The 26,188-nt window shown below is 47.4% G+C and overlaps 2 protein-coding genes across 11 annotated transcripts in view; one reads left to right on the plus strand and one right to left on the minus strand.

Moving 5' to 3' along the window:
* The window catches only part of PHACTR1 (phosphatase and actin regulator 1), a 594,370-nt gene extending 574,764 nt beyond the window's left edge, over window positions 1–19,606 (plus strand). For 5 of the 9 annotated variants that reach the window (XM_032141782.2, XM_032141787.2, XM_058432052.1 and 2 more), the window contains 5 exons: window positions 2,241–2,296; window positions 7,343–7,404; window positions 12,516–12,656; window positions 15,169–15,245; window positions 16,065–19,605. In XM_032141782.2, coding sequence (XP_031997673.1) covers window positions 2,241–2,296; window positions 7,343–7,404; window positions 12,516–12,656; window positions 15,169–15,245; window positions 16,065–16,080 — 352 coding nt within the window. In that variant the 3' untranslated portion in view covers window positions 16,081–19,605. Of the gene's footprint in view, window positions 1–2,240; window positions 2,297–7,342; window positions 7,405–12,515; window positions 12,657–15,168; window positions 15,246–16,064 lie in introns of all 9 variants that reach the window. The other 4 variants (XM_032141776.2, XM_032141777.2, XM_032141778.2 and 1 more) reach the window with 1 other exon arrangement.
* Window positions 1–26,188, minus strand: part of TBC1D7 (TBC1 domain family member 7) — a 64,948-nt gene that overhangs the window by 5,203 nt on the left and 33,557 nt on the right. The window contains exon 9 of one of the 2 annotated variants that reach the window (XM_058432058.1): window positions 19,876–20,199. The exons of the other annotated variant lie outside the window; for it this stretch is intronic. The gene's annotated coding sequence lies outside the window, so the exon portion shown is untranslated. Of the gene's footprint in view, window positions 1–19,875; window positions 20,200–26,188 lie in introns of those variants that run through there. 2 annotated transcript variants of the gene reach the window in all.

Genomic DNA, 26,188 nt, shown 5'->3' on the forward strand with positions numbered 1-26,188 from the left:
TTATATTATACCACAGGGACATTTTGAAAAGGAATAATAAATATGAAAATGTTCTTATACTCTTAAAAACACTTTGGAATGCAATTTCCAACAGTTTCAGGGTGCTATAGGCTTTATAAGCAGGTATATAACCAAAAATCCTTTCTCTGACATTTTATTAGGCCATTCTTGCATTACTATAAAGGAATACCTGAGACTGTGTAATTTATAAATAAAAGAGGTTTAATTGGCTCATGGTTCTGCAGGCTATACAGGCAGCATGGCCCTGGCATTTGCTTGACTTCCAGGGAGGCCTCAGGAAACTTCCAATCATGGAGGAAGGTGAAGGAGAAGAAGGCATATCACACGGCAAAAGCAGGAGCGAGAGAGAGAGTGGGCAGGGAGTTGCCACATGCTTTTTTTTTTTTTTTTTGAAACAGTTTCACTTTGTCGCCCAGGCTGGAGTGCAGTGGCACGATGTCGGCTCACTGCAACCTCCACCTCCCAGGTTCAAGCGATTCTCCTGCCTCAGCCTCCCAAGTAGCTAGGATTACAGGCATGTGCCACCATGCCCGGATAATTTTTGTATTTTTAATAGAGACAGGGTTTCGCCACAAAGTTTTAAATGACCAGATCTTGCAAGACCTCACTGTCAAGAAGATAGAACCAAGCCATGAGGACTCCTCATCCAAGCACCTTGCACCAGGCCTCACCCCGAGCAATGGGGATTACCATTCAGCATGAGATTTGGGCAGGGACAAATATGCAAACTATATGAGACATTGAAGCCCATTCTCTATATAGGATGTGTGGTGGTGCCACGGGAATGTCACAGAAGCAACTGATTCTCGCCCAGCACAATAAAGAAAAACACAAATGACAACAAGCTTTGAATTAAAGATATAGTCCTTTCTGGGAGATTGATTCCAGAACTCCCTTGGATACCAAAATCTAAGGATGCTCAAGTCCCTTGTATAAAATGGCATAGTATTTGCAAAAAACTATGCATATCCTCCCATATCCTTTAAATCATCTCTAAATTACTTATATCTAATACAAGATAAATGCCATATCAATAATTATTAGACTATTGGTTTTTGTTTGTATTTTTTTAATATTTTCCGTCAGCAGTTGGTAGAACCGAAGAATGTGGAACTCATGGATACAGAGGACCAACTGTAGTTAGGTTTGGAGACTTCATTGACTTGATATTTTCACTCTAGGATCTCTCTTTAGATTTCAAGATGTGAACATCTTGCCAACTATGGACACCAGTTTCTAATACCCAAGGAGGGACTGCAACTTCCACAACTAGGACAGCATCATTTCTACCCCTTAGATCCCAACAGAGGAGTCTGAGAAGCCTAAAATTTCCTCTACAATGATTCAACCTCTCACACACCTCATCCCAATGGGTGAAGTGGAATACTGGATAATTGCAGTGTTGTTAAATAATTACCAAAAGCTTCAAAGGTACAGATGTCTCTGTTCCCACCCAGGCTCCTGAGTCTGTGTCAGTCATTCCTGGGACCTAATGCAGGCATTCTCCCCTCGGATGCCATGCCCGTTCCCTGGCTACTTCTGTCACTACATGCCATCCACTGCCTGTCCCGCCTCCACCCATTGCGTCATTGCAGGCTCATGCCCTGGCTATGATGTTTCACGTACAGTGGCTAAATTTCATGCCTGGCCACATGAGTATCATTTCTGTGCCTTTGCCACTCATGTCTTCTAAGCCTCCAAAATAAGAGGAGCAGGACCAGAAGAGCAGCCGTTGTTCTCTGTAGACAGACGCACTCTCTCACATGTCCCCGGGGCCACAGGCCTCTTTATGTTCTAACTGGGTCTGCACAGAAGAGGCAGGAGACAGGCTTTAGCCTCAAGGGAGGGAGAGAGAGGCAAGAGGCCGCAGTCCCCAAGTTAGGAGGCCACAAGGAAAGAAAAGGACTTCTGTGAAGAAAAGAGTCCCGTCTGAGTTGCAGTCCACTTGCCTGGGGCCACTGGAGGAGACGGGGCTGGGGAGGGGCCGCTGCAGGGAGGAGGGCGGGGGTCAGCGGCTGTGACATGACGCACGTGCCTCTCCTGGGCTTGAAATTGAGGAACTGAGGAGGCGGTGGTGGTGAGAGTCAGTCTTTCAGAGCACAGGATGGAACGAGAACTCCAGCCACTGACTGTCTCATGTATCTGCAAGGGCCGAGGAGATTAATGACCCAAGGAGGCTATGATATGGTCCAAAAACTTTTCCTGGATTTTTTCCGTAGGCGGCTGAGCCAGAGGCCAACTGCAGAGGAACTGGAACAGAGGAACATTCTGAAACGTAAGTGACTAAGCCCATGGCAATCCCTGATGTTTTGTGGCGGCTTTTGTTATTATTTAATGGTAGGCCACAAGGTTTCTACCTTGCGCCTCTGCGGAAAGCATTGAAAGCCTTTCTAACGGTTGAAGCTTCATCCGTGCATGTGAGAACACCAAAGATGACCTCCCCAAAGAGAAGGCAAATTTTATTCCACTTCATTCTTTAGAAGCTCAGGGGCGGCAGGCAGAACCTTCCTTTTAGTGAGTTGTAAAGTCAGAGAGAAGCTGAAAAATTAGAGTGAGACCACTTATTATTTAATGATTTTTGAGAGTAGGGTCACCTTTAAACCAAAATTGGCTTGAAAATGGAGACTGTGATATGCGCGGCTAAAATAAGGGAAATGTCCATTTGAACTGAGACTAGAAAGCATGACTTTGCATTGCAGCCGGCTGCTGTTGATAAAAATCCCTCATCCCTTTGAACATTAAATTGAAAGACTAAGAAAGCATTTCCAAGCGAAGTGCTTCATGTCTGTCTCTCAGGATTCCCACAGCTGATCCCGGGCATGCCTGTCTGATGCTCTCATTCGAGGAAAACTGCCTTTCACCATTGCTGCAGACAGAAAAAAATAAATGGGCCCCTTGTTTGGTTTAGGACACAGAGATATTTGAATATGTACAGAGGATCCACTTGGTGCTTTAAAAAAAAAAAGAGAGAGAAAACAGAGAGAAACAAAGAGATACAAAATACTAAAAGAGATCAAGCATTTGATGGACACCAGTATGCGTCAGTTTAGTGGTGGATATTAAATAACTTAAAAATCAAACCATTCTATTCATTCATTGCTACCATTTTCACCAACACTGGCCTCAAGATAGTGAACAAATATTTCTGGCTTAATTCATGACCCTGTTCCCCCTACCCCACAACACACTTCTAATTTCTCTCCAGAAAAGAAAGATACATCCTATGCAGAGTTTTCTAGAAATGCTATGTTGTACAGACTGACTCCTCGCCTCCCCCGGCCCCCCCCGCCCCACCCCGTGCCCAGTAAATCACATGCAACCGTAGTGTGAGTTTGCCGGGAATTTCCGCTGTAACCACACTAAAATATTCTTGACTTTACCTTTCTACCGTGCTCACTGTGGCCTTGTGACTTGGTCGGCATTTCGTAGTCTGCTGAAGGTGGGTGCTGGGTTCCGCTCTGATGGGGAGGCCTGTTGCCTAGAGCACCCACCCCCGCCCGACACCCCTGCATGTCCGTTTTTGTCAACTCTGCCTTTATCAACATCTTGCCTCCCGTCCCCACGCCAGCCGCCACTTCCTCAACTCTCAGTAGAAGTTATTTTCAGGATTAGCCTTCCTCAGTCCTGGGGGAACCCTACTCATTGCCTAGGTCTCTAGGAATGTGTGTTTACTTTTTTCTGCCCAGGGGTACCCTTAAAAGTTTCCAAGCTGAATATTCTATATAATGAATTTAGAGCTTTTTCAAAGCATTTCCGAGGTCAGGGAAGCATTTGGCTTGTAGGATGTCTTCCTTTCGGCCCCAGTCTGGTACCTGAGCTATTATAAACTTCCCATTGTTGGAGAGAAAGACAAACAGCCAGGTGAACCTGGACAGCTTACTCACGGCCCCCTGCTGTGCTTGTGGCCTCTGACCTGAGACCTAAACTCAAAGAAGCTAAAAGCCTCCGGGGGATTATTTAGGTTTCAGAAAATAGTGCTTATCACACCAGGAGTACGGTTTCTGGAAAGAGATCTAAAATCCCCTAGCTCAGCTCTCGGTTCTCTCAAAGATATCAGATCCCCGCTGTGGCTTGTCTAGATCCCTGGGAGACTACAGGTCCTTTGAGCTTGGGTTTTTACCGCCATCAAGCAGGGAACTTAGATTCAGGGGACCAAAAAGGAGTTGTGAAAGATTGTTCCCATGGTTCTCTTTTATTCTTTTCCCTAATCCCTTTTGTCTTGGCCGCATAGTTGCAAATTAAAGAACTACTTGACCAATTCTAACAGGTTGATCATTTCATAGTTTTGAAACTTTTCAGAAATCAATTTGTTTTCCCATGGGTTCTTATTTTTCCCTGTATTCTGGAACTATGTTCTCCTAAATATTTTTTTAAATTTAATCTATTGCGATTGTTAAACAAAAAAATGTCTAGTGGTATAAGAAAACATCCTCCAAAAGTTTGTTTTAAAACTGATTTTCTGAGCTTTCAGCCATTTGAGGAACTGCTCGGTGTTGGGTGGTGGGGAACAGGGCACAGAGACGCCATGGCTCAGCCCTGGAGCTTTGAGAGCCTTGGGTTGGTTTCCAGCCCCACCCTGCCTGGTCCTGGGAGCGGCCCCTGTCTGTCCAGCAGCCAGTGAGGCCCTGTGCACCTCTGAGCACATAATGAACCCTCTGATGGTGGCAGCTATAATGATGACATCATAGGCCTTTCCTGGCCTGTCTTCCCAGTTGCCTAATGGGGTTGTCTTGGTACCTTCCGCCTGAAAATTCATGAATCTGGGTCGGTCAATGGCTTTGAACTAAAGGTATCGATTCCGTAGGTGGTAGCTTGTGGCCCCACCCCTCAGAGTGACCTAAGAAACGCACATAGGAGATGAAGGCTCCATGCTGTGTGAGCTGTGTCACAGGATGCCCGCCTTCAGGCTCTGAAGGGACCTGTAGGATCAGACGTCTGAGGCTAGTAATGAGGAGGAGAGCCCGCCCCAAGCAAAACATGACCACAGGAAAAAGCCTATCTGTGTAACCACTGAGCCAGGTAGGGTGTGAGTAGCCATGTAACACCCCTGAGCCTTCAGATCCTCAGTTATAAACCAGGAGTGGTAGACACGAGGTGGTCACTAGGTCCCCTCACGACCCTAGTATTCTGTGCTTCTGTAAATTTTCACTGTGTGCCCTCTAGCTGTCCCTGGTGACCCAACATCCAGACCACCTTTTCTTCCATCCGTTTCCCCCCCTGAGACATGTCCAAATGGGAGTTCCCTCCTTCTGGTTCTTGCTGTCTGCCTCCCTATTTATCTCTGCTAGATTAATTCATACTAAGATAGTAATGGCTGACTAGTTTAATAGGTTTTATCCCACTGAAATTTGCATTTGTACAAATGTCACTGTCTGGGGGCTCCCTACTTCTGGGTTTTGCTGTCTGCCCCCAGTTTATCTCTGCTAGATTAATTCATACTGAGCTATTAATGGCTGACTAGTTTAATGGGCTTTTATTCAAGAGAAATTTGCATTAAAAAACAAAACAAAACTCCAGGAGGGAGATAGGATCTCTAAATCCCAAGGAAAGCACACTCATGGTGACAGTTTCAGGCACTGTAGGGTAGGCTGGAGCAGGGACCTCTGGTGACCTCAGCCCACAGCAAGATGTGGCTGTTTCTTGTGCTGCCTTTCTACAAAGCCTTATGCCCACAGGCAGTCAGGGGGCCAAATCAGCCCGTGGGGGTGGCCCTCAAGGGCCTGAGTTCTGCTCTGACCTCACACCACTTGTGCTAGTGGGAGGTATAGTTACCTTCAGTGTAAAGGTGACACAGTTATCAGATGGTCCCCAGCCCTTTCTAGGCACAGGGGTTTTCCTTCCTTTAAAGACCTGTCCCACACTGAGACAATCAGCAACCATACCTGAATTGCCTGTGTGCACCAATACAACAAACTAATGAAGTTACCAAAATATAATTCAACAACTGTATTTTCAAAATGAGCCAACTAGTGTCCCAGGCAGTCGTGATGCACCCTATGCCAAAATCAACGTGTTTCCTTTTATTAACACCATTTGAAATTTAATGGCTGAGAATCACAGGCCTTCTTTGATACAAGCTGACTTCCATAGTTTTTTCAAGTCTAAGAACGCTACGCTGATATCTGCGCTTCCACAGATATCAAGGAATTCTTCCAAGGTTCAGAAGGGAAATGGTCTACCCCAGGTCATCCAGTTAGCTTAAAAGGAGAAATAAGCCCAGATTCTCGGCCCTTCAAGTATCTGCCCCCTTCCCCAGCCTCTCCTATGTACAGCTATTTAAAAATCTGATGAGTAAATCACCCATATATTAAGCCAAGAGCTTTTAGGCTCTGCAGTCTACTCTTCTGAGCCACTCCTAAAAAGTCTACATGCAGGCAATTGTATCCCACACTGTGGCCTCACACATGCTCTGTGGACTTCTTGGAAGATTCAAACAATCGATGGAATCAGGCTTGTGAAAGGTGAGCGTTTTGAAATTCCTCCTGCCTTGTCTTATTCCTGCAGCAGGTTGAGGCCAGTCTTCTGCTCTCTCTACCCCCCACAGGGCACCAGACACAAGGACTACACCACAATGAGCCTCCTTCAGTGTGTGGGAGGCTCAACAAAGAATGAGTGAGCCCCAGTCTTATCCAAAGAAAGGAGCCTCACATCTCCCCAAATGCCTGTGTGTCCCTGTGTCAACATTCCTACCCACCTCCTTGGGCTGTGCGGTGGCTCACACCTGTAATCCCAGCACTTTGAGAGGCCAAGGCAGGAGGATTCCTTGATGCCAGGAGTTCAAGACCGGCCTGAACAACATAATGAGACCCCCATCTCAACAAAAAAATTTTAAAATTAGTCAGGTGTCGTGGCGTGCATGTGCAGTCCTAGCTACTTGGGAGGCTAAGGTAGGAGAATCACTTGAGCCCAAGAGTTCCAGGCTACAGTAAGCTATGATTGTGCCACCGCACTTTAGCCTGGGAGACAGAACGAGACCCTGTCAAAAAAAAAAAACAAAAAAAAAAACAAAAAAAAACCTACCTTCCTGCCTTGTAGCCACATTTCTCAACCCAGCATCTCTGCCTGGAGACCTGAAACCCCATGTGATGTAAAGAAGGCAAGATGACAAGGTCAACCTGCTCAGTAGCAATTTGAAACAACGCAGGTAGTTTGGAAAGCAATCCCCATAAGGAGAAGGGCAGCTGTGGCAGGGGACAGGAGCACTCTCTTCCCTTTATTAAAATGAGATGCTTGGCCTAGAGCCTGCCAAGGTCCAAAGGATGCACCTGTACACAACACTGTTTACTGAAATAAAAAACATTTTAAATATTTTTTTTTTTAGCTCGGAATGAACAAGAGGAACAGGAGGAGAAGAGAGAGATCAAGAGGAGGCTAACCCGAAAGGTAGGTGGTTCTCCATGCCAAGAGCTGGGGCAGAAGAGTGTGGGCTGCCTGCCACACCTCTGCCCTCTGCTGGCCTCAGTGGCCTCGCCACTGCCTGGTTCCTCTCCTCCTGTGTCAGAGAGCGCCACTCGCTTACTCTATAAGACCTCTCCACTCAGCTTCATGACCCTCAGTCCTTTCAGCTGGTGACATTCAATGTCGTTTGATTTTGTGACACCCACCTACTCCCAAACAACTTGATGGCTATTGCGTTACATTTTTGATTATACTAAATATTTTGTTTTAAAAAATGCACTATAATCCCATTAAGCAATGGGAAATTCATCATCAAAATCAGTAGTTCAAAGGCCAGGTTCAGTGGCTCATGCCTATAAACCCAGCACTTTGGGAGGCCAAGGTGAATAGATAGCTTGAAACCAGGAGTTCGAGACCAGCCTGGGCAACATGGTAAAATGCTGTCTTTGTCAAAGTAAATATACAAAAAATAGCTGGGCATGGTGATGTTCACCTGTAGTCCCAGATACATGGGAGTCTGAGGTTGGAGAACTGCTTGAGCCCAGGAGGCAGAGGTTGCAGTCAGCCGAGTGGCACTCCAGCCTGGGCAACAGAGCAAGACTCTGTCTCAAAAAAAAAAAAAAAAAAAAAATTACTAGTTCGAATATTACACAATTATTTGCTATGACCCTGGGAAAGTATAGATTTTTTTTTTTTTTTTTTTTGCTTCCCCGACACTATTCTTTCCCTAGGAATTAAGAACTATGCAACTTTATTAGGCTAAATTACAAAAGTACTGACAAATTTAAAGCAGATGTTTGAGAAGCACATAGATAAAAGTCATAAAACTGGAATTTTAATATATTCTTAACACCAAAAGTAGATGGTTTGGCAATGCACTGTAGCCTTGCATGCATCTCATTCCACACGAGTGTCCTCTTTAATAATAAACGCATTGTTAAGGCTATTCTTGGATGATGCTGAAAAGTTTAATTAATTGATGACATGCAAGATATAATACTCCCTTCTGTCTGACGAAGTCAAAGTGTTTTTAATCAGCCTCCTACAGTGACCATCTTGAGAGAAAGATACTCTCATATCTTAGCAACAGTTAAGAGGCCCATTAATATTAATTTTAAAAAGGTTTATTAGTGGATTTTTCTCTCCAGAAATATCACACAAAGGAAGAAATTCAGAGATCCTGAAATATCATACCAATTATTAAGGTGATGGTTTGTATTTCTCAACACTTTCCCTGCGAGCATCCCAAATACCTGGTGACAAGCCAAATGCCAACACAATTAGCAAGAGCAGGATAAACAAGTGCCTGAATGGCCAGATGACTGGCTGGCGTCACCCTGGTGGAGACTAGAACAAGAACTAAGTGACTTCACCAGCCAGTCGCTGTCCCACCCGTCAAGGTTGGACCCTTTACATCCTTAAGCCCACCCACTCTTTGGATGCAGGGTGCAGTTTTTCCTGAGATTGAGTAGTGAGAAGAGCAGGAGAGATGCATTAGCTTTTTCTCATCGTGTCCTTGAAATGACAGGGGCTTGAAAAAGACACTGTGATAAACCTTCATTTCTGATACAGAAAGGTCTAGACACTTAGAAAAAGAAGTTGTTTAAATCAGATTTTCATCAAATTTTTCAGAATTGGTTGCTGGATCCCCAAAATTCCCCCAGTTTTAAGGTTGCTTGCTAAACGATGGTCATAGAGAAATACTTAGACATTTATTTAATTCCTATCTCTTAACAAAGTTGATATGATTTTGCGGAGAACTTAACTAATTGCATGATTTGGCAATGAGCTAGTAAAGTCTTCCTTTCCACACCCATCTCCCTAGGGTAGGTTAACACTAGGGATGGGGACCCCAAATAGTTCATAGTTTTTGCAGGTCTCCACAATCAAATAATTGCCTCTTTGTTCCTGTTCACCTCTCCTTTCTTCTCCCAGGGAAATGGCCTTGGAATTTTAGCATTTGCCCTCCCCTGGGACTGGCTGGCGGGGGGGCGGTTAGAAATAAGGAGCTTGAGAGGAGGTAACTGCTTCTAAGACAGAGAGACTGGAAGAACAGAGGGGCAACTTCCACATCTGCTTTTGCAGGCAGAGATGTGGTGCCTTCCGGCAGGTAGGGAACCTACATCATCACTTCCTGGCCTTGTGTAGGTTCTTCTCCTCTTGAGTATTTATCACACTGAGACCAGATGCCAGTGATGGTGGCTGCTTTACAGTGACTTGCCTTCAGCCCAATAACTTCTTCAATAAAGTTCTATTTAATTGTAATTTACTAGTAAAAAATAAAAATAAAAATAAAACGTAGTAACTGAGGCTGATAGCAACAGACCAGTCATTTTCTTTGACCAAACTGAGACTAATATAAAAATTACATGCTTTGTCTTTAAAAAAAAAAAAAAAAAAAATGCCTGCGGCCAGGCGCAGTGGCTCACGCCTGTAATCCCAGCAGTTTGGGAGGCCGAGGCGGGCCTGACTTTGGCTGCAAAGATTATTTTTGCAGCATTCAAGGAAGGACTTCAGGTTCCAGATGCCCCGAGGGCCACAGCCAGCACCCACCGGGCCAAAGGTGCATCTTCTGAGCCTTTCGTGGTCAGGGGCATGAGCCCATGCACACAGAGGAGCGTCCTGGTGGCCGTTTGTTAGTGCTGGGGTCCGTGCACCAACTGTGACTCTCAGAGGCAGCAGCCAGCTGCATCCTCGCTCATTCCCTCTGAGCACTTGTGCTCTGTGCCGTCTTGATTTGGAAAGACGGTGTCCAAGGGCCCACGATGTTCAGGCATAAGAAACAGCCCCTGACCTGCAGCGTTTATGCTTAGTCTTTGGTTTACTCCGGACTGCCATAGATAGGATATTAGTAAAATCCAGGTCAGTTTCCAGGAAGAGAAATTTGAAAGTCAGGGCTTAATAACTTTTCTCACATCATGGGTGCACTTAGAAAATAACACTTTGGGCCAGGCTCGGTGGCTCATACCTGTAATCCCAGCACTTTGGGAGGCTGAGAACGGCAGATCTTTGAGATCAGGAGTTCGAGACCAGTCTGGGCAATATGGCGAAACCCTCTCTCTATTAAAAATACAAAAATTAGCCGGACAAGGTGGCGCATACCTATAATCCCAGCTACTCGGGAGGCTGAGGCAGGAGAATTACTTGAACCCAAGAGGCGGAGGTTGCAGTGAGCCAAGATCATTGCACCACTGAACTCCAGCCTGGGCAACAGAGTGAAACTCCGTCTAAAAAAAGAAAAATGAAGAAAAGAAAATAACACTTTGTCCAGCCCCTTGGGGTAAACCCAGCAAGTCCTGAGGAACACAGACGGGATTCTGAGTAGGAGTCTGTTTATCTGGAGTAAATATGGCAAATGTTGCATGTCTTTATGTATTTTAATTATGGCACAAAATCTCCCTGCACTCACATTGTGGAGAGCATGTTTTGGAGTCAGGATGACCGCTGTTTTTGTTTATGGTGACCACAGCCATAACAGCCTGGGAAGCCTGTGGGTTCCCGCGACAGGCCCACACTGGTGCCAGAATGTTGTCCTGCCTAAGAAAGCCAAGGGAGGCCTACATACAGTCTAGGCAGGGGGGCCGGCACCAGAGGCAGCTGAGCCCCTGATCCCCAGAGCTTCCTGCCTTTGGGTGAGAGGGAGCCGCAGGCCTGCCTTGGCCCTGTCCGGGGTGTGCTATCCCTCTGTTTGATACCTGCCAGCCATCCTCTAATTGTGCTCTGCCAGCGTGGGAGCAAGTTGGAAAATTCTCGCACCAGCCAAGGGTGTCTGGAAGCTGCCTGCTGCAGAGTCGAAACTGCCAGGGTGGTTTGGACTCCATTGTGTTTGTTTTATGGGCCTGAGTTGCAAGATTCTATGAGACAGTGTCTTCTAGTAATAGAATTACACAGAGTCTAGGGCTCAAAGGGAAAATTGCTTTTAAATAGCATTGGTTGAACATCATTTGACAGCATCTTAAAGACAGCAACTGTGTTGCTCCAGGAGAAATAAACCTGGTGACAGGAAGAGATAATAGAAATGTCCGCCTTATGTTGCTAAAGTAGAGGAAGGGTCCTCATGGCTAATGTCGGCAGATGGCAAAATACATACGAATCTTCCTTTTACTTGCTTCATCCCTCATTCCTGCAGTCCTTCATCATGGACCATCCAAAGGGCTGGTCCTGAGTCTCCCTTGGCATAAATGTGGCCTTTTTCCGTACTTACTCAACTCCGCATTTGTTGACTGACCTTCACCTTGAACTTCTTGCAGAGGGCTGTCAGCAGTGTTTGGGCTGACCTCTTCGGCCAGCAGATTCCCATCCCTGCATACCCCAGAGTTTGCATACCGTTTGCACATACGCTTTTTTGCATCTAAAACCCACACAAAATGTACTGCAAACCCCCCTTGCAGAAAGCACTGGATGTGACACGGATGTGGACTTACAAATCCAAAATAAGACAGAATCATTGTAGAATGTCCCTGTCACCTGGTGGGAGTAGGACAGATAAGAAATCCACAATGGGCACCCAAGCCAAACAGAAAGACAAGCTTCTAGTAATGACTGGGACTCAGCAATGTTATGAAGATACAGACTGTTTACTATCGATTCGTATAGGTGTAAAAACAGTATTGTGAATATGCTTTGAAGTCCTAATCTTTATATATTCTATACTGAAATATACACAGATAAAATAATATGATGCCTGCAATTCGTTTCAAAGAAATCTACACGTGGATGTAGTCAAGAGTTGATCATTGTTGAAGTTGGTGATAATACAGCAAATTCATTATATTAGTCTGCTTCCTTCTTTTGAAAATTTACATAATAAAAGATTTTTTTTAAGTTTTTTTTTAAAAAAAGATAGAGCTTGGCCAGAGGGTATGTAAGGGATAACAAAGCTCTCTCTTAAGACGTAGAAAGGTCCCAGTCCCAAGAGTCAGGAGACTTGGGTCCGCCTGCCCCAGCCCTCCCCCTGCCCCTGCCCCTCACTCACTATGCGATGCATCCATCGCCTCACTGAACCTTATTTTGCACACCTGCAAGTTCACAGACAGGACCAAGTGCCATGGTCCACCCTCCTGGCTGACTGGGTCCATCTCTCTCCCTCCCTGCAGCTCAGTCAAAGGCCCACGGTCGAAGAGCTTCGGGAAAGGAAGATCCTCATCCGCTTCAGTGACTACGTGGAGGTGGCTGACGCTCAGGACTATGACCGCAGGGCAGATAAGCCGTGGACCCGCCTCACCGCTGCAGACAAAGTAAGCAGAGGGGAGTGCTGGAGAGTGGGAGGCAGGACCGTCTGCTGGGTGTCTCGCTGGGCTCACTGCTGGGGAGCGTGTAGGGAGACCTGCAGCCAGGCCTCAGCCGCGGTCCCCATAATGGAGTGTTGGGACCCCAACACCTTTCCCCAGGGGCCACAGATAATCTGCGGAAAGGCGGCTGAATTGGAGAAAACACAAGGCACATAATACTGTGCCCGTTTTACAGGAGGAGGAGCGGCAGCCTAGGAGGCTGTGCCCAGAGAAAGAGAATAGCACTGGATAGGCATAGACAGATGAAGGCACGAGGCTCCAGGCTCATCACAGACCTTCCGTATAGGGGACGGTGCTGCCGGCATCCAACGGGGGATTCACCAAACCAAGAGAAGACAAAGTGGATGCATAACCTCAGGAGGGAAATAGGGCACAAATCAAAGAGACGTCGCAAAACATACCTCACTGCACTAGCCCCTCGCCGATTTAGAAAACTAAAAGAATAATCTGAAGTTCAGTTTGTTTTTTAGGAAAAGCAGTGATGCCGATGAGAAATCATTTTCTCTGTCCACCAGACAAGGTATCAGAATGAACCTCTGTTTGGTAATCCTCTCTGATTCTAGTCTGGTCATCATGAGGAGCGGGAGGGTTAGAGGCCTTTTTAAAAATGTAGTCTGTGCGCCAGGCACAGTGGCTCACACCTGTAATCCCAGCACTTTGGGAGGCCGAGGCAGGTAGATCACTTGAGGTCAGGAGTTCAAGACCAGCCTGCCCAACATGATGAAACCCCATCTCTACTAAAAATACAGAATTAGCCGGGCGTGATGGCACGCACCTGTAATCCCAGCTGCTTGGGAGGCTGAGACAGGAGAATTGCTTGAACCCAGGAGGCGGAGGTTGCAGTGAGCCGAAGTCGCACCATTGAATTCCAGCCTGGATGACAACAGTGAAACTCCGTCTCAATTAAAAAATATATATATATATAAAATTCTGGAATAATGATTCTGCCCAATGTGTAGGTAACGATAGAAACTATGGAGTGTGTCAGGGGCCTTCTGCTCAACAGTCCTGCCTTCACTCTGTCCGTTTCAGGGACCCAGGGTTTTCTTATATGATACAGCAGGAAGTCATCTACGGCCCAGGCTGGCTACATTATCACCAACCCTGGATCCAGGAGGTGCAGGAAACATGTATGCAGGCACATTGCCACACTTGGCTGGGACGGAAGCAGCAAGAGGCAGATAGACTTCCAGAGACGACCTTGCCTGTGGTGGGTAACCCACAGACACAGTGTGTGGAAGACTATGCCCTCCTCTGTAAACACAGCATTCACATCTTCTCTGCAAGGGAATTTGTGGGAGCAACCCAGGAACTGGCACTGCCATGCCCCAGACAGACAAACCCAGCTCCCCAGGAATGTGTCATCTGAATACGAAGAGGAAGGGGCTTTCACTCTTGTCCTCTCCTGTCCACACTCTCTCTGCGGTATGCTTGCAAGGATAAGGATATTCGCAAGTGTGCAAGGAAACCACAGACATCTCTACTTGCACCCTCAGAGAGTTCTGAGTAGCTCTTAGGCCGAAAACATATCCAGTTTCTCAATGGCTGTTGGGGACAGAAGACAGGAAGCATGGGGTAACCCCTGCCCCCACCCCCAAAGCTGCTACCCAGGCACTTAAACCTAAGCCAGCCTTCTTTTCCTGGGGAGGGCCATTCTGATCCTACATGAAGACTTTTCTAGAAATCTTCAAACTCCTGGGGCCTTGATACTCCCATCAAAGCAAGTATCGGCCGTAGACAGAGCTGCTGTGCAAGAAGGCACACGTTTGCAATTTCCACCCTTGAGGAAGGAGTGAGGTTGTCTCCGGCCCCAGCTGCCTCCTCTACCAGCCCCTCCTCCTCCCCTGCTCTCTCATGCCCTCTCTTTGCTGTCTGATTCCAGGCCCTGCCTCCTCAGTGGCAGTATTGTAAGGATGGGGTGATTCGGGATCATCTCAGAACACGTGAGGTTATTCAAAATGTATCTCACATGGTGAAATACATCACTGAAGAGTCAGGGAAGTTGTAAAAGAGCAAAAGCAAAGGGTTGGTAGGGAGCTGGCCATCACCTGTCCCCCTAATTTGGTTGGAGAATTTGATCCACGCCTTCTGGAAGTCTCCACCTCGAGGCATCGCTGTGCCTGTGCTGAGCTTTGTTTATGGAAGATGAGAGGCTGACATTGAATGTGGGGTAGGTGTACACCACCATTGATGCCTCAATGCCACAGCTCTATGAAAAGAAGAAGAAAAACACACTTTGGGCAATAGCCTGTCATTTGCAACTTAGATTTAGGGAACAAGGGGCATCTTTGTTTTAAAGGACATCTCAGGTGATTTTTCTTCCTCCCAATGAAAGAATTCATCTTAAACTTGTTTGTCTTTGTTGAAGAAGAGAAATATGGTGTTAGGAATGAACTGAAAGGGGAGTTTTTTTCTGTCTCTCTCCCATTGTGCATTGATGGGCTTCTGTTGATTCCAGGCTGCCATCCGAAAGGAGCTCAATGAATTCAAAAGCACTGAGATGGAAGTTCATGAATTGAGTAGACACTTAACAAGGTTAGTATTAAGGGTTTTTTTTTCCTTTTTTCCCTCAAGTTGCAATATTTATCTCCAGATGAAGCTCTCCCACTTGTGGGACATGAGTGGGTTGGTAGGTGCCATGATAGTAGGAAGGTAGGCATGCGGTTCCACTTCAGGTTACTGAAACAAGGAAGTGGAACACAGATGGCCCAGGCTAAAACCAACTTTCTGCAAAGTCTGAGTTTCACTCATTTAAACTAAAGGTCTGATAAGCACCAGACTACCAACGACCCCAAGGTGGGTTTTTGTGAAAACTTAAGGAGGAAAGATTGTTGCCAGTTTGCAACCAGTCAGCAGAGGCCAAACCCGAACAAAATACCAAGTCCACGCAGGACTTCCAAAGTGGACCACTTCTGTTATTCCCTGACATTCTCCCTGACAGTCCAGCATCGTGATGATATTTGGGGAAACTGAGGCATGGAGTGATTAAGAGGATAAGGTTTCATTGCTAGTTAGCAACAGAGCCATTGATTTAATTCTGACTTTCTTTTGGGGGGAACGTTTAGAGAAATAGGATATAGCAAGTATTTGGTCTAGAGACTCGGAGACACAGATTGGGTTCTGCACCTTGCTGCTGGATCCAGGCTGATGGTAGGAGGTGGAGGCCACCAGGGCTGCCCCAGATAAAACTTTCAAAACCAGGTGTGTGTTCAGTGGCACTCCTGTGGGGATGATGGTGGGAAGCTCGCACCTCCCTCTCACGGTCAAGAACTTCCCTGAGGATGGGAGATTGGACTGTTGAATCCTGCACCTCTGGCAGCCCCTTGGTCTTGATGTAATTATTTGTTTCCTTAGGTTTCACCGACCTTAACAGTCGAATTCCTCTTGAGTGCTATGCTGTCTTCAAAACATAAATTTATAAGAACCATAAGTGCTGGTATTTATTCACTTCCCCATTACTATGTAAATCTTCTGAACTGCCTTTTTTTAAAAAAGAAGAAGAAAAATCAAGGAAACACAATCAGGATTTTATGTGTGAAAACGCAAAAGTGATGGCTCGGCGGTCCGAGCTGCTGGTCCCACTTCTAACACCAAAATGCATCCCAACCCCCGGCAGTGCCAAGGGCACCGGCAGGGCCCTGACTGAAGACTTTCTGGCAGGTGGAATGGTCCTTGTCCTCTCCAGCCAGGCCCAGCAGGCACTGCCTTCACGAAATCTCCAGCAAACCTCTTCCTCACAAGTGTCTGTCACCTGAGTCCAAAGAAAGCTGAAGGGGTAGGTTTGTTTTGGGGGGGTACTGTGCAAAGCTAATGATCTGGTTGGACTTCTACACTTGGCCAAATATACTGGCTCCAGACATGACATTTGGTTTGGGGCCCTTTGAAGTTGATGCCAAGAAGGAGGGAACACTTCTCAGTTGCCCCTGGCTTTTCCCTCCCTTCAGCCACCACGTACACAGTGAACAAAAGGGAAGGGCCCATTTCTGGGGGAGTCTGGCTGCCTCTTGGCTATGAAGGCTGGCACTGAGCACCCATCCTGCCCCCTCTGCCTGAGCTGAGCTGCCTTTCAGGAAGCTCTGGTTTAGAAGGGGAAAGTTGTCATATGCTCAGTTCAAATAATCAACCCATCTGTGTTCAGAGAGTCCAGTGTCATGAGTGACCCATGCACACACACAGCCATTGCTAAGGTACTCCTGTGCTGTTTATAAGTCTGAGTGGGAGGACCCTATTGAACGCTGTGGGGTCAGAAACTGCTTGGCTGACATTTATTTTCTCTGTGTGCCTCGAAGCCGGTGATTATATGGCTTGGGAGTTCCTAGCTTCTGTGTATAGGACCAGTGCATGCAGGCCAGAAACCATTCCTGTAGGACTGGCTTTCCAGACACTGAGGGACTTGGAACCACTCCATGGCCTTCTCTTTTTTCTTTTTTTTTTTTTTGCACTGAAGAGTTCTGTGGAGGAGCCCCGGAGTTGGGCATGTGCCAGAATCAGGCCAACACCAGCCACACCTGCCCACAGTGCCCCTTCCTGCTCCAGTTGATCCAGAGAGCTCCTCCCTTTCCCTCATGATGCCGGGGAGCTTGATTGTGGGTGTGTCTCTGACTGGGACATCCAGGATAGGGTGTGCAATGAGGCCAGGACCCTCCTAAACCCTAACAAGCATCCTAATGAGGCCCATCGCAGCTTTCGTTTTCCTTCCTCACAGAGCTCGCTCACCTTCTGGAGTGACTCCATCGTTACCCCAGTCTTTCTAGGTGGTGGCACACTCTCCACCACACATGCCATTTAGAAAGATGCCAGCTTGGCCTTTCCAAAAAGTTAACCAGTCTCCCCACCATGAACCCTGTGGGAGCAGGTTACTGGTAGGATGCACACCCGTCCCCGAGGCCATTGCATTTTTTTGCAGGCATGAACGGCTCCCATGTAGGCACTAACCCAGGAGCCGGATAACTGCTGGGGAGAGTTCAGGGCAGCTCTTTGGGCGGTGCCTCCAGCTGCAGCTTTGCCTTGCCACCTGGAGCCAGCACGCCTCTGCCCGACCCAAGGAGGGTGCCATCACTAGATCCTTTTTTTTTTTTAAACTCTTGAATCTGAATAGTTCCTGCTGTGGGGAGAGGTATTGTTCAGGGAAAATGTGATCGGGATTTTGGTGTGGCTGTAAACACAGTCTTCCCGAAAGGCTTACTGACGTCTGAATGTGCAAATGGTATGACGAAAGATGTAGGGTTCTTTCGTTGAATTTCTCTACGGCGGGCGGGCGGGCACGTGTTCCAGGTGGAGGTGCCTGCCGGCCAGGCTTTGAGTCTGAACTTCCTCTAACTGCAGCTGGGCTCCTGGCATACGCGGTGCCCTGGCATGATGGTCCTCCCTGGCCAGGAGGAGTCCTAAGGAAATTCATTCTATTGACCGGACTCCTCCCGTGATAGGCCCATGGCTTCTCTGCTGGCCTTAGTTCTTGGCCCTTCAGATTCCCTGGGGATATAAGGCCCAAGCGGATCTCCCTGCAGCCAGCCAGCAAACAAACAGCCCAGGGTTTCCGCCCAAAGTGCCCTCATGTTGCAGTCCACTTTGTGCATGGAAGATATTGAACACAATTTCCACTGCTCTTCCTGCAGGGCCTCTTTTCCAGCAGTCACTTGTTCACACTGAGGGGTGCACCTCCCCTGCCATTGACAGGTCCTGCGCCTTCAGAATGGGCTATTTCAAGCCCGTTTTAAGTGGCTCTTACACAGGCTCAGCAACTTCTGTGGCCTGCAGGATGGGCCTTCTGCTGTCTCTTTCCTTTCTTAAAACCTTAAGGTCTTTCTAGAGACCTATTCAATTTTTTTTTTTTTTTTTTGCTACAATGTCATGACAACTGCAGCAATTTGTGTTACTTGCCAAGATGACAATTTGACATTAATTAAGGGAAAAATAAAAAGGTGAGCTAGATGACTTAAAATGCATCTCTTTTTTGAAAAAGCTGCAGCTGGCAAGTCAAAGTTTTATTTTATGTGTGTAAATTCCCAGTTGAGCATTTTTTCATTTGGATTAGTGTGAGAGGAAAAATGTGAAATGTCTCAAATCAAATGCTTCCTTCTAAAGATTAAACATTGCCCGACCCTGCCCCCTGCCCCAATCAATGACAGAAGAGACCGCCATCAGCCAACTAGCTTTTTTTAAATGGCTGATAGATATATTCATCTCCAAAGGCCCTCAAAGCCCTGTAAAACTTTTAAAACTTTAGCCTTTATGTCAGATTAGAGAAACCAAACAACGTGACGGTAAATGTGATGAAAAGCTCTGAGTTTATTTTTCTCCCGCTTATGAACATGTATTTTTATTTGCTGAATGAAAATCGTGGTGTGTTGCTTCGATGAATGGAATTTCAGGCTCTCCCTGTGCACAGCCGGTGGGCAAAGGTCACCTTAAATGACTTTTTCCTCCCTGTCTGTTAATTCCCAGACCGGTTGCATTTTCCAGTTGCTTCCTGGGTGTCTGTACATAGTTTGTCTTTGTATAGGAGTGAGTGTGGTGACCGTCAATCCCCTAATCTTCCAGGTTCTAATTTAACAGATGATGGCTGTATGAGGAAAATGATGTAAATAGAGAATACAAATTAAACTGGATCTCTGTGGCCTAGGTTTTGTACATACAGAAACTGCATGGTATTTAAATTATTGTTTGTCTCTGATGATGTATGCAGTTTCTTTAAAAACAAACCAAAAAAAAGTTTAAAAAAAAAAAAAATTCTTGACTCTTGTGTGTTTTGTTATCAACCAGCAGCAGAAACCACCAAAAATGCTTTGACTGGGAATGGGAGAGGTCAGCTCATCTGCAAACTACATAGTGAGAGTGAGTGGACATACGGGACAACCGCATGTCTCTGGTATTACTGGGAGAAGGAAGTATTGTAGCAGATACATTAACTTTCTAGAAGACTTTTGTGTACTAGGATTTTTTTCCTCAACTTTTTTTTTTTTTTTTTTGAGACTGAGTCTTGCTCCATTGCCAGGCTGGAGTGCAGTGGTGCCACCTTGGCTCACTGCAACCTCCGCCTCCCGGGTTCAAGAGATTCTCCTGCCTCAGCCTCCCAAGTAGCTGGTATTACAGGCACGGGCCACCATGCCTGGCTAATTTTTGTATTTTTAGTAGAGATAGGGTTTCACCATGTTTGCCAGGATGGTCTTGATCTTGACCTCGTTATCCGCCCGCCTCAGCCTCCCAAAGTGCTGAGATTACAGGTGTGAGCCACCGTGCCTGGCCTCTATGTCTATTCTTGAGAAGCCTGAGTATTTGATCTATAAAGCAAAGAACTTCATTGCATAACCTTCTGGTTACTAACCTGTTGCTTTGAAGGCTTTCAGCGGAAGCAGAAGCTCTGCATTTTAGGTGGGGGACGTTGCTGGGTAGCACATCCTTGGTCCAGCAGTGTAGAAAGGCTGTTCTGGGAAAGCGCAACCTTGCACCGTGCTGCTCCAACCACCTTGCCGAGGAATCACCTGGGGGTCTTGTTAACATGCAAGTACTGAGTCAGTAGGTCTGGATGGGGCCTGGGAGTCTGCATTTCTAATAAGCTCTCAGGGCCTGCTGATGCTGCTGGTCCAGGAATCCCACTTCTGAGTCCCAAAGGCTGGGAGAAGAATCCCCAAAGGGCGCCACCTCTCCTTTGCCTGAGATCTCTGAGTGCCCCCATGTACTGCTCATATCTTTGCTGGGAAGCAGCAGTGAAGCCCTCCTGCATGTTCAGGTCCTGCAGTGTTTGCATCGGAGTATCTGTGCCCAGAGCTCTCACCTGTGCAGCCAGGGGGCCCCTGGAGCAGCAATGGCTGTGACAGAAGGGGCAAGTAGTTTACAAAAAGGTTTTCATATTTCAAAAATCCATCAGTTTCTCTTTCTTTCTGTCCTTGCCTCCCTTGCAGAGCTTTTTTTTTTTTTTTTGAGACAGAGTCTTGCTCTTTCTCCCAGGCTGGAGTGCCGTGGTATGATCTCAGCTCACTGCAACCTCTGCCTCCTGGGTTCAAGCGATTCTCCTGCCTCAGCCTCTTGAGTAGCTGAGATTACAGGTACCCACCACCATGCCTGGCTAATTTTTGTATTTTAGTAGAGAGAGGGTTTCACCATGTTGGTCAGGCCAGTCTCGAACTCCTGACCTCATGATCTGCCCGCCTTGGTCTCCCAATGTGCTGGGATTACAGGCATGAGCCACTGCGCCCGGCCACTCTCTGACTTTTGATAAATTAATCTGAGAACTTGATTGCAAGTTTTAGGGCAGTGAAAGGACTAGAAAGAAACAGCTTCGATAAAACTCCTAGCAGACTGCCTGGCAAGAGGGAAGGAAACTGGCCATAATTCTGCTATGGAGGGAGCCCTTTCCCAAGGAAACAAAGGTTGTGGCTACACATTCTCTGCAGGAAGGGGCAGCCTGGTGTGTCTATCGCATCTGTTTATCTGGGCCTCAATTTCCTTATACAGAAAACAGAGACAGTGAATTAGATGTTCCTAATATTCTTTGGAGCATCAACTTGTCCATGATTTGGGAATACTGGAATTTTTAAAACATTCAACTTAGTCGTTACGAAAGAGTTAACTTTAAAGCAAGTCCTGCTGAGGCCTGTCTCTCTAACAGTTTAGATTCCTCTCCTTCAGGTCACCACAAATCTGCCATCTGTCCCTGCGGTCCCTCCCTGCCATGCACTGCCCTCCTGGAGAGCTGGGTGGCCCTGGGACCTACCCTCCCAAGTGCCTTCATGGGGCCTCATCCCGAAGCCGCCATCAATCAGGTTATCTGACATCCTTCTGCCTCTCCTTGCCCTTGGGCAAAACACCCTGGAGTGCTCTTGGGTCTTGACGGGTGATGTCTACGACACAGTGCGTTGTCCCCTACAGCGTCGCAGGCTTGAGGGTGCTCTATGGATGTAGCTACTTAACCTGTTAAGCCAAAGGACACGTTTGACTCGGGAAACGCTCCCTGGCTCACTCTCTACAGGTCCTAGGTGATCTCCTCCACGGGTGTGGCTTCAGATGACTCCCTGTCTATGGCTGTAGCTCAGATCTGTCCCAAGCCCCTGGCCCAGGTTTTCTAAAGAGCAGCAGGGAATCGTGGAGTGTCCTGCAACTTGGATGGAGCTAGAGGCCATTATTCTAAGTGAAGCAACACAGGAGTGGAAAACCAAGTATCGTATGTTCTCACTCATAAGTAGGAGCTAAGCTATGAGGACACAAAGGCCTAAAAATGATATAATGGACTTTGGGGACTCAGAAGGGGGAGGGTGGGAGGAGGGTAGGAATGAAAAATTACACATTAGGTACAATGTACACTACTTGGGTGATGGGAGCACTAACGTCTCAGAATAAACTACTATATACTTTATCCATGTAACAAAAAGTCACTTGTGGGGCCGGACACAGTGGCTCACACCTGTAATCCCAACACTTGGGGAGGCCGAGGCAGGTGGCTCACCTGAGGTCAGGAGTTCGAGACCAGCTTCGCCAACATGGTGAAACCCCATCGCTACTAAAAATACAAAAAATTAGCTGTGTGTGGTGGTGGGTACCTGTAATCCCAGCTACTTGGGAGGCTGAGGCAGGAGAATCACTTGAACCCAGGAGGGAGAGGTTACAGTGAGCTGAGATCGTGCCATTGCACTCCAGCCTAGGCAACAAGAGCGAAACTCTGTCTACAAAAAATAAAAAATAAAAAGCCACTTGTACCCCAAAAGCTATTGAAACATAAATAAATAATAAAATAAAATACAGATACACTAATTTTTGAAAAAGGTTCTCCCACCTGGATGACGGCAGCCATGGTCTTTCTGCCTGTGGCCTCAGCATCCAGTCCTGCCACCAGAGTCATCTCTCCAAACTCAGATGGGCTCACCCCACCCTCCCTCTTGGTACCTGCAGTGGCCCCCACTGTCTTACCCATCAAGCCCCACTCTGCAGTGTGGCATCCGTAGGGACAATGTGGCCCCTGCTCACTTCCGCCAGCCTCACCTCCTGTCCCTGCTACATCACTCTGCTCAGGCTTCCCGAGCAGACCCTTCTAGTGTGTGTGATCTGGGAGTCCTGTGAGGGATGCTATTGATGTGGCCATGTTGTGGTGACCACCTCAGGGACAACCAGGGTTTAACATGGGCCCTCGGGCACTGAGCAACTACGCTTCCCTGAAAGGAGTCCAAGAGAGGCCTCACGTAGGCAACCTTGGAACTCAATGAGAAGCATACAAAAAAAAAAAAATAAGTATGAACAAATAGCTGTCTCCTCTGACACCTGGCAGGTGGCGGCCCTGATTTCTAACTCTGGCTGGCTGGTCACTTGATTCCTACCAACAGCACCGCTAACAGCTCCCACACAGTAAACACTTATCGTACCCCAGGCACTGTTAGGCCATCTTCTTGCACCATTTTCCTTAACCCTTATGACGCCTTGGTCACCGATGAGGAAACTCACGTCCCCAAACAACAACGTGGGCAAAGTCACATAGATGGTAAGTGGCGAAGGAGCTTCCAAACCCAGGTCTGCCTGACTTTAAGGCAATGATCTTAACCTCCCTGCTACGCCGACGTGTCGTAGCTTTCTCTCTACCTTCTTGAGTTCACACTTCCTCAGCATCCATCCAGTTATCCCATTTGCCTGTCTTGAGCGATTACATAGTTTTCTGACACCGAGGATCACAGACGGAAAGATCATGGACTGCCTCCAAGCCCCGGCTCCCAGCTCCTCCCTCTCGCCTCTCATGCACAACTTTGTCTGTGGTTAAGCTGAGTCTCCCCCTTCCCCCCTCCATGGGGACCTCCCACAAGCATTTGACAGTCAGCCAACATTTATGACTTCCTGCAAGGGAAGCAGAAGTCACGAATGAGGCACTCGTACAGTGTGGGTCCTACCTAGAGCTGTTGCAAAGGCAGGAAGAGAAGGGCATGCTACCTAATGAGAGGGAAGAACACCAGACACTTCATCGTGGGTGTGTCCAGTCCCTTACCTAGAAGCTATTTTCTGGGGGAAAAAAGGGTTCTGCTCCTAACCAAATAATGCTCTCCACATTTCATAACAGGGAGCCATGATCATCCACTATTTCCATGGGCAACATTGCAGAGGAAGGCAAAGGGCTCTCATTAATTAAACTAATGAATTCATCTGCAGAGACAGGAAGAGTAAACCACAGAAACAGAATTGACTAATTCTTCTTCCATTAAGATGCATCTACTCTGAGCCAGAATTCCAGAACTCGTTCCCTTCCTCATCCATGATGAAGACATTGCGTCTCATGTGGTCACAAAGGCTTGGTGTTTCCTATGTGGAGATACCATTGCTGTTCTACCTTTAATTAAAAAAAAAAAAAAAAACAGAAATGGCAGAGGGAGGGAGGAAAATGCTGTCTCTTCCTTAATCACCAACCTGGAGTGGTCACTGACATCTTGTCCAATGTGGCAGGGGGGTCCCTGGGGTCCATGGTCCTGGGGTCCATTCAGAGCCCCCACCCAGAAGAGGACAAGCCAGTCTCCAGCTACACAGGTAAAAAAACACTTCACCCATGGATTGAACTTCTTATCTCAGACAGTCCTGACCAGGGACGGAATCAGAGTAAAGGCTTTGGTCTCACGCAGCAACCCTGTGGCCAGTCCCCGCAGTGCGGCAGGCCTGCCACTGTGCCGACCGAGGCTGTCATGCATGAAGCACATCTGGGGCTTTATGGCTCAACACCTGAGCCTCCTGGAAGGCCTTGGCCGCCTCACCGAGGCCCCAGCGTACTGGCTCTGCAAGGCCCTGGGGTTAAAATAGCAAAAATGCCATCTGGCAAGAGACTGGCTTTGTTCAGACTGTGTGCTGCTTTGTCGCTGGGGTGGTGGGGACATTTTCCAAGCCACCATTAGAATGTGAGCTGTCACCTGGGCGAGCCCCACTCCCCCATGCCCCCAGCCCACTCGTCAGCATCCATGCAATCATAGCAGGAGCCCCTGTGGCAGCTGAGCCACCTTGGGTTTTCCTCAATTCCATCTCACTGACTTGGTGATGACAGCCCCAAAGCAGGCAGGACAAACCCCTTCTTTCTTCCTAGAAAAGTACCTGAAATAACACACTCATTTTTAGACTCCAGGAGTTGGTGCTGAGGAAGGGTCCTTGGGGCTGGGACATGGAGAACAGCCACCAGTCATTGTAGACCCTTTTGTCCTGGCTGCCTTTCCCCTCTATGTCCTGGCTGCCTTTCCCCTCTATCGGCACATGTTCCTTTTCCATCAACACATTTAGTTACAATTATTTTTTTAAAATAAGAAGACCAGAAAGAGCACACAGGGCTGACTGCCTTTTACAGGACAAAACATGAACAGGGAAATTTAACTTGTGTGTAACATGCGCACCCAGACAGACCTTATTTCAATCATATCCAATTTTAAAATCCAGGAACTGGCCACAGTAAGGAAAGGAAGGCATGTTTCTGGCTGTCCAGCAGCTGGACAGAAAAACGGAGACCCACTGGGCCAAACAGTGACAGGCTCCAATTGAGCCATCCTAGTTCAGGTCTCCCTAGCAACCCCACTCTGTGTGGGGAGGTAAGTGCATCTCTTCATATTTTTAGTTCACTGTAAAGACATGGTTTTTGCCCTCCAGGAATCAGCTATCTATGCATGAGCGGAAACCCTGCAGGTGCCGAACGTAACTGATTGGAGTGGGGAGGAGGGGAAGGACAAAGAGTGATGGCTTCAGGTTTGGAGAGTAGTTGAGTGATATTAGAAGCAAAAAGCATCTCCGATTTGGACAGCAGAGATGTGCACAGTTCTGCTGTGGTTTCAATCTTACTATAGGCCCCAGTCAACAGGACAGCACAAACGCTCTTTGTTGACTGGACATTCGGCTGGCTCAGAGCAAGCAGCTGGGGTAGAGTCACTTAGATTTCAGCAGCAAAGCTGTGCGGGGAGGCAAGATGTTACCTGGGCTGCCTCCCGGGCCTCAGCATCACGCCTAGGAGCTGGTGGAGGAAGATGCCAAGGCAGGTTTCTCGAGCCCAGTGGAAAGCTTCTTGTGCTGCCCCCAGCTCCCTCCCAGCAAAACCAAAGGCCATTCATGCTAAAAGGGTCACTTAGTCCAATCCTTCTGGTCACAACAGAGGAAGGTGCTCTGCTGCTCTCAGCACACCAAGGGGTGACACCCCTAAAGAAAGCACTAGAAGGTGGGGTGCAGTGGCTCACACCTGTAATCTCAGCATTTTGGGAGGCCGAGGTGGGTGAATCTCTTGGGCCCAGGAGTTCGAGACCAGCCTGGGCAACATGATGAAACCCCATCTCTACAAAAAATGCAAAAAGCTAGCTGGGCATGTGTCTGTAGTCCCAGCTACCAGCTACCAGGGAAGCTGAGGTGAGAGGATCACCTGAGCCCAGGAGCTCGAGGCTGCAGTGAGCTGTGATTATACCACGCACTCCAGCCTGGGTGACACAGTGAGACCCTATCTCAAAAAAAATTTTTTTAAAGCAAGCAAGGACTAGAAGCTGCACTGCTGC

The sequence above is a fragment of the Hylobates moloch genome, unplaced genomic scaffold (assembly GCF_009828535.3).
Source record: "Hylobates moloch isolate HMO894 unplaced genomic scaffold, HMol_V3 SCAFFOLD_20, whole genome shotgun sequence".
In the NCBI taxonomy this organism is placed as follows: Eukaryota; Metazoa; Chordata; class Mammalia; order Primates; family Hylobatidae; genus Hylobates; species Hylobates moloch.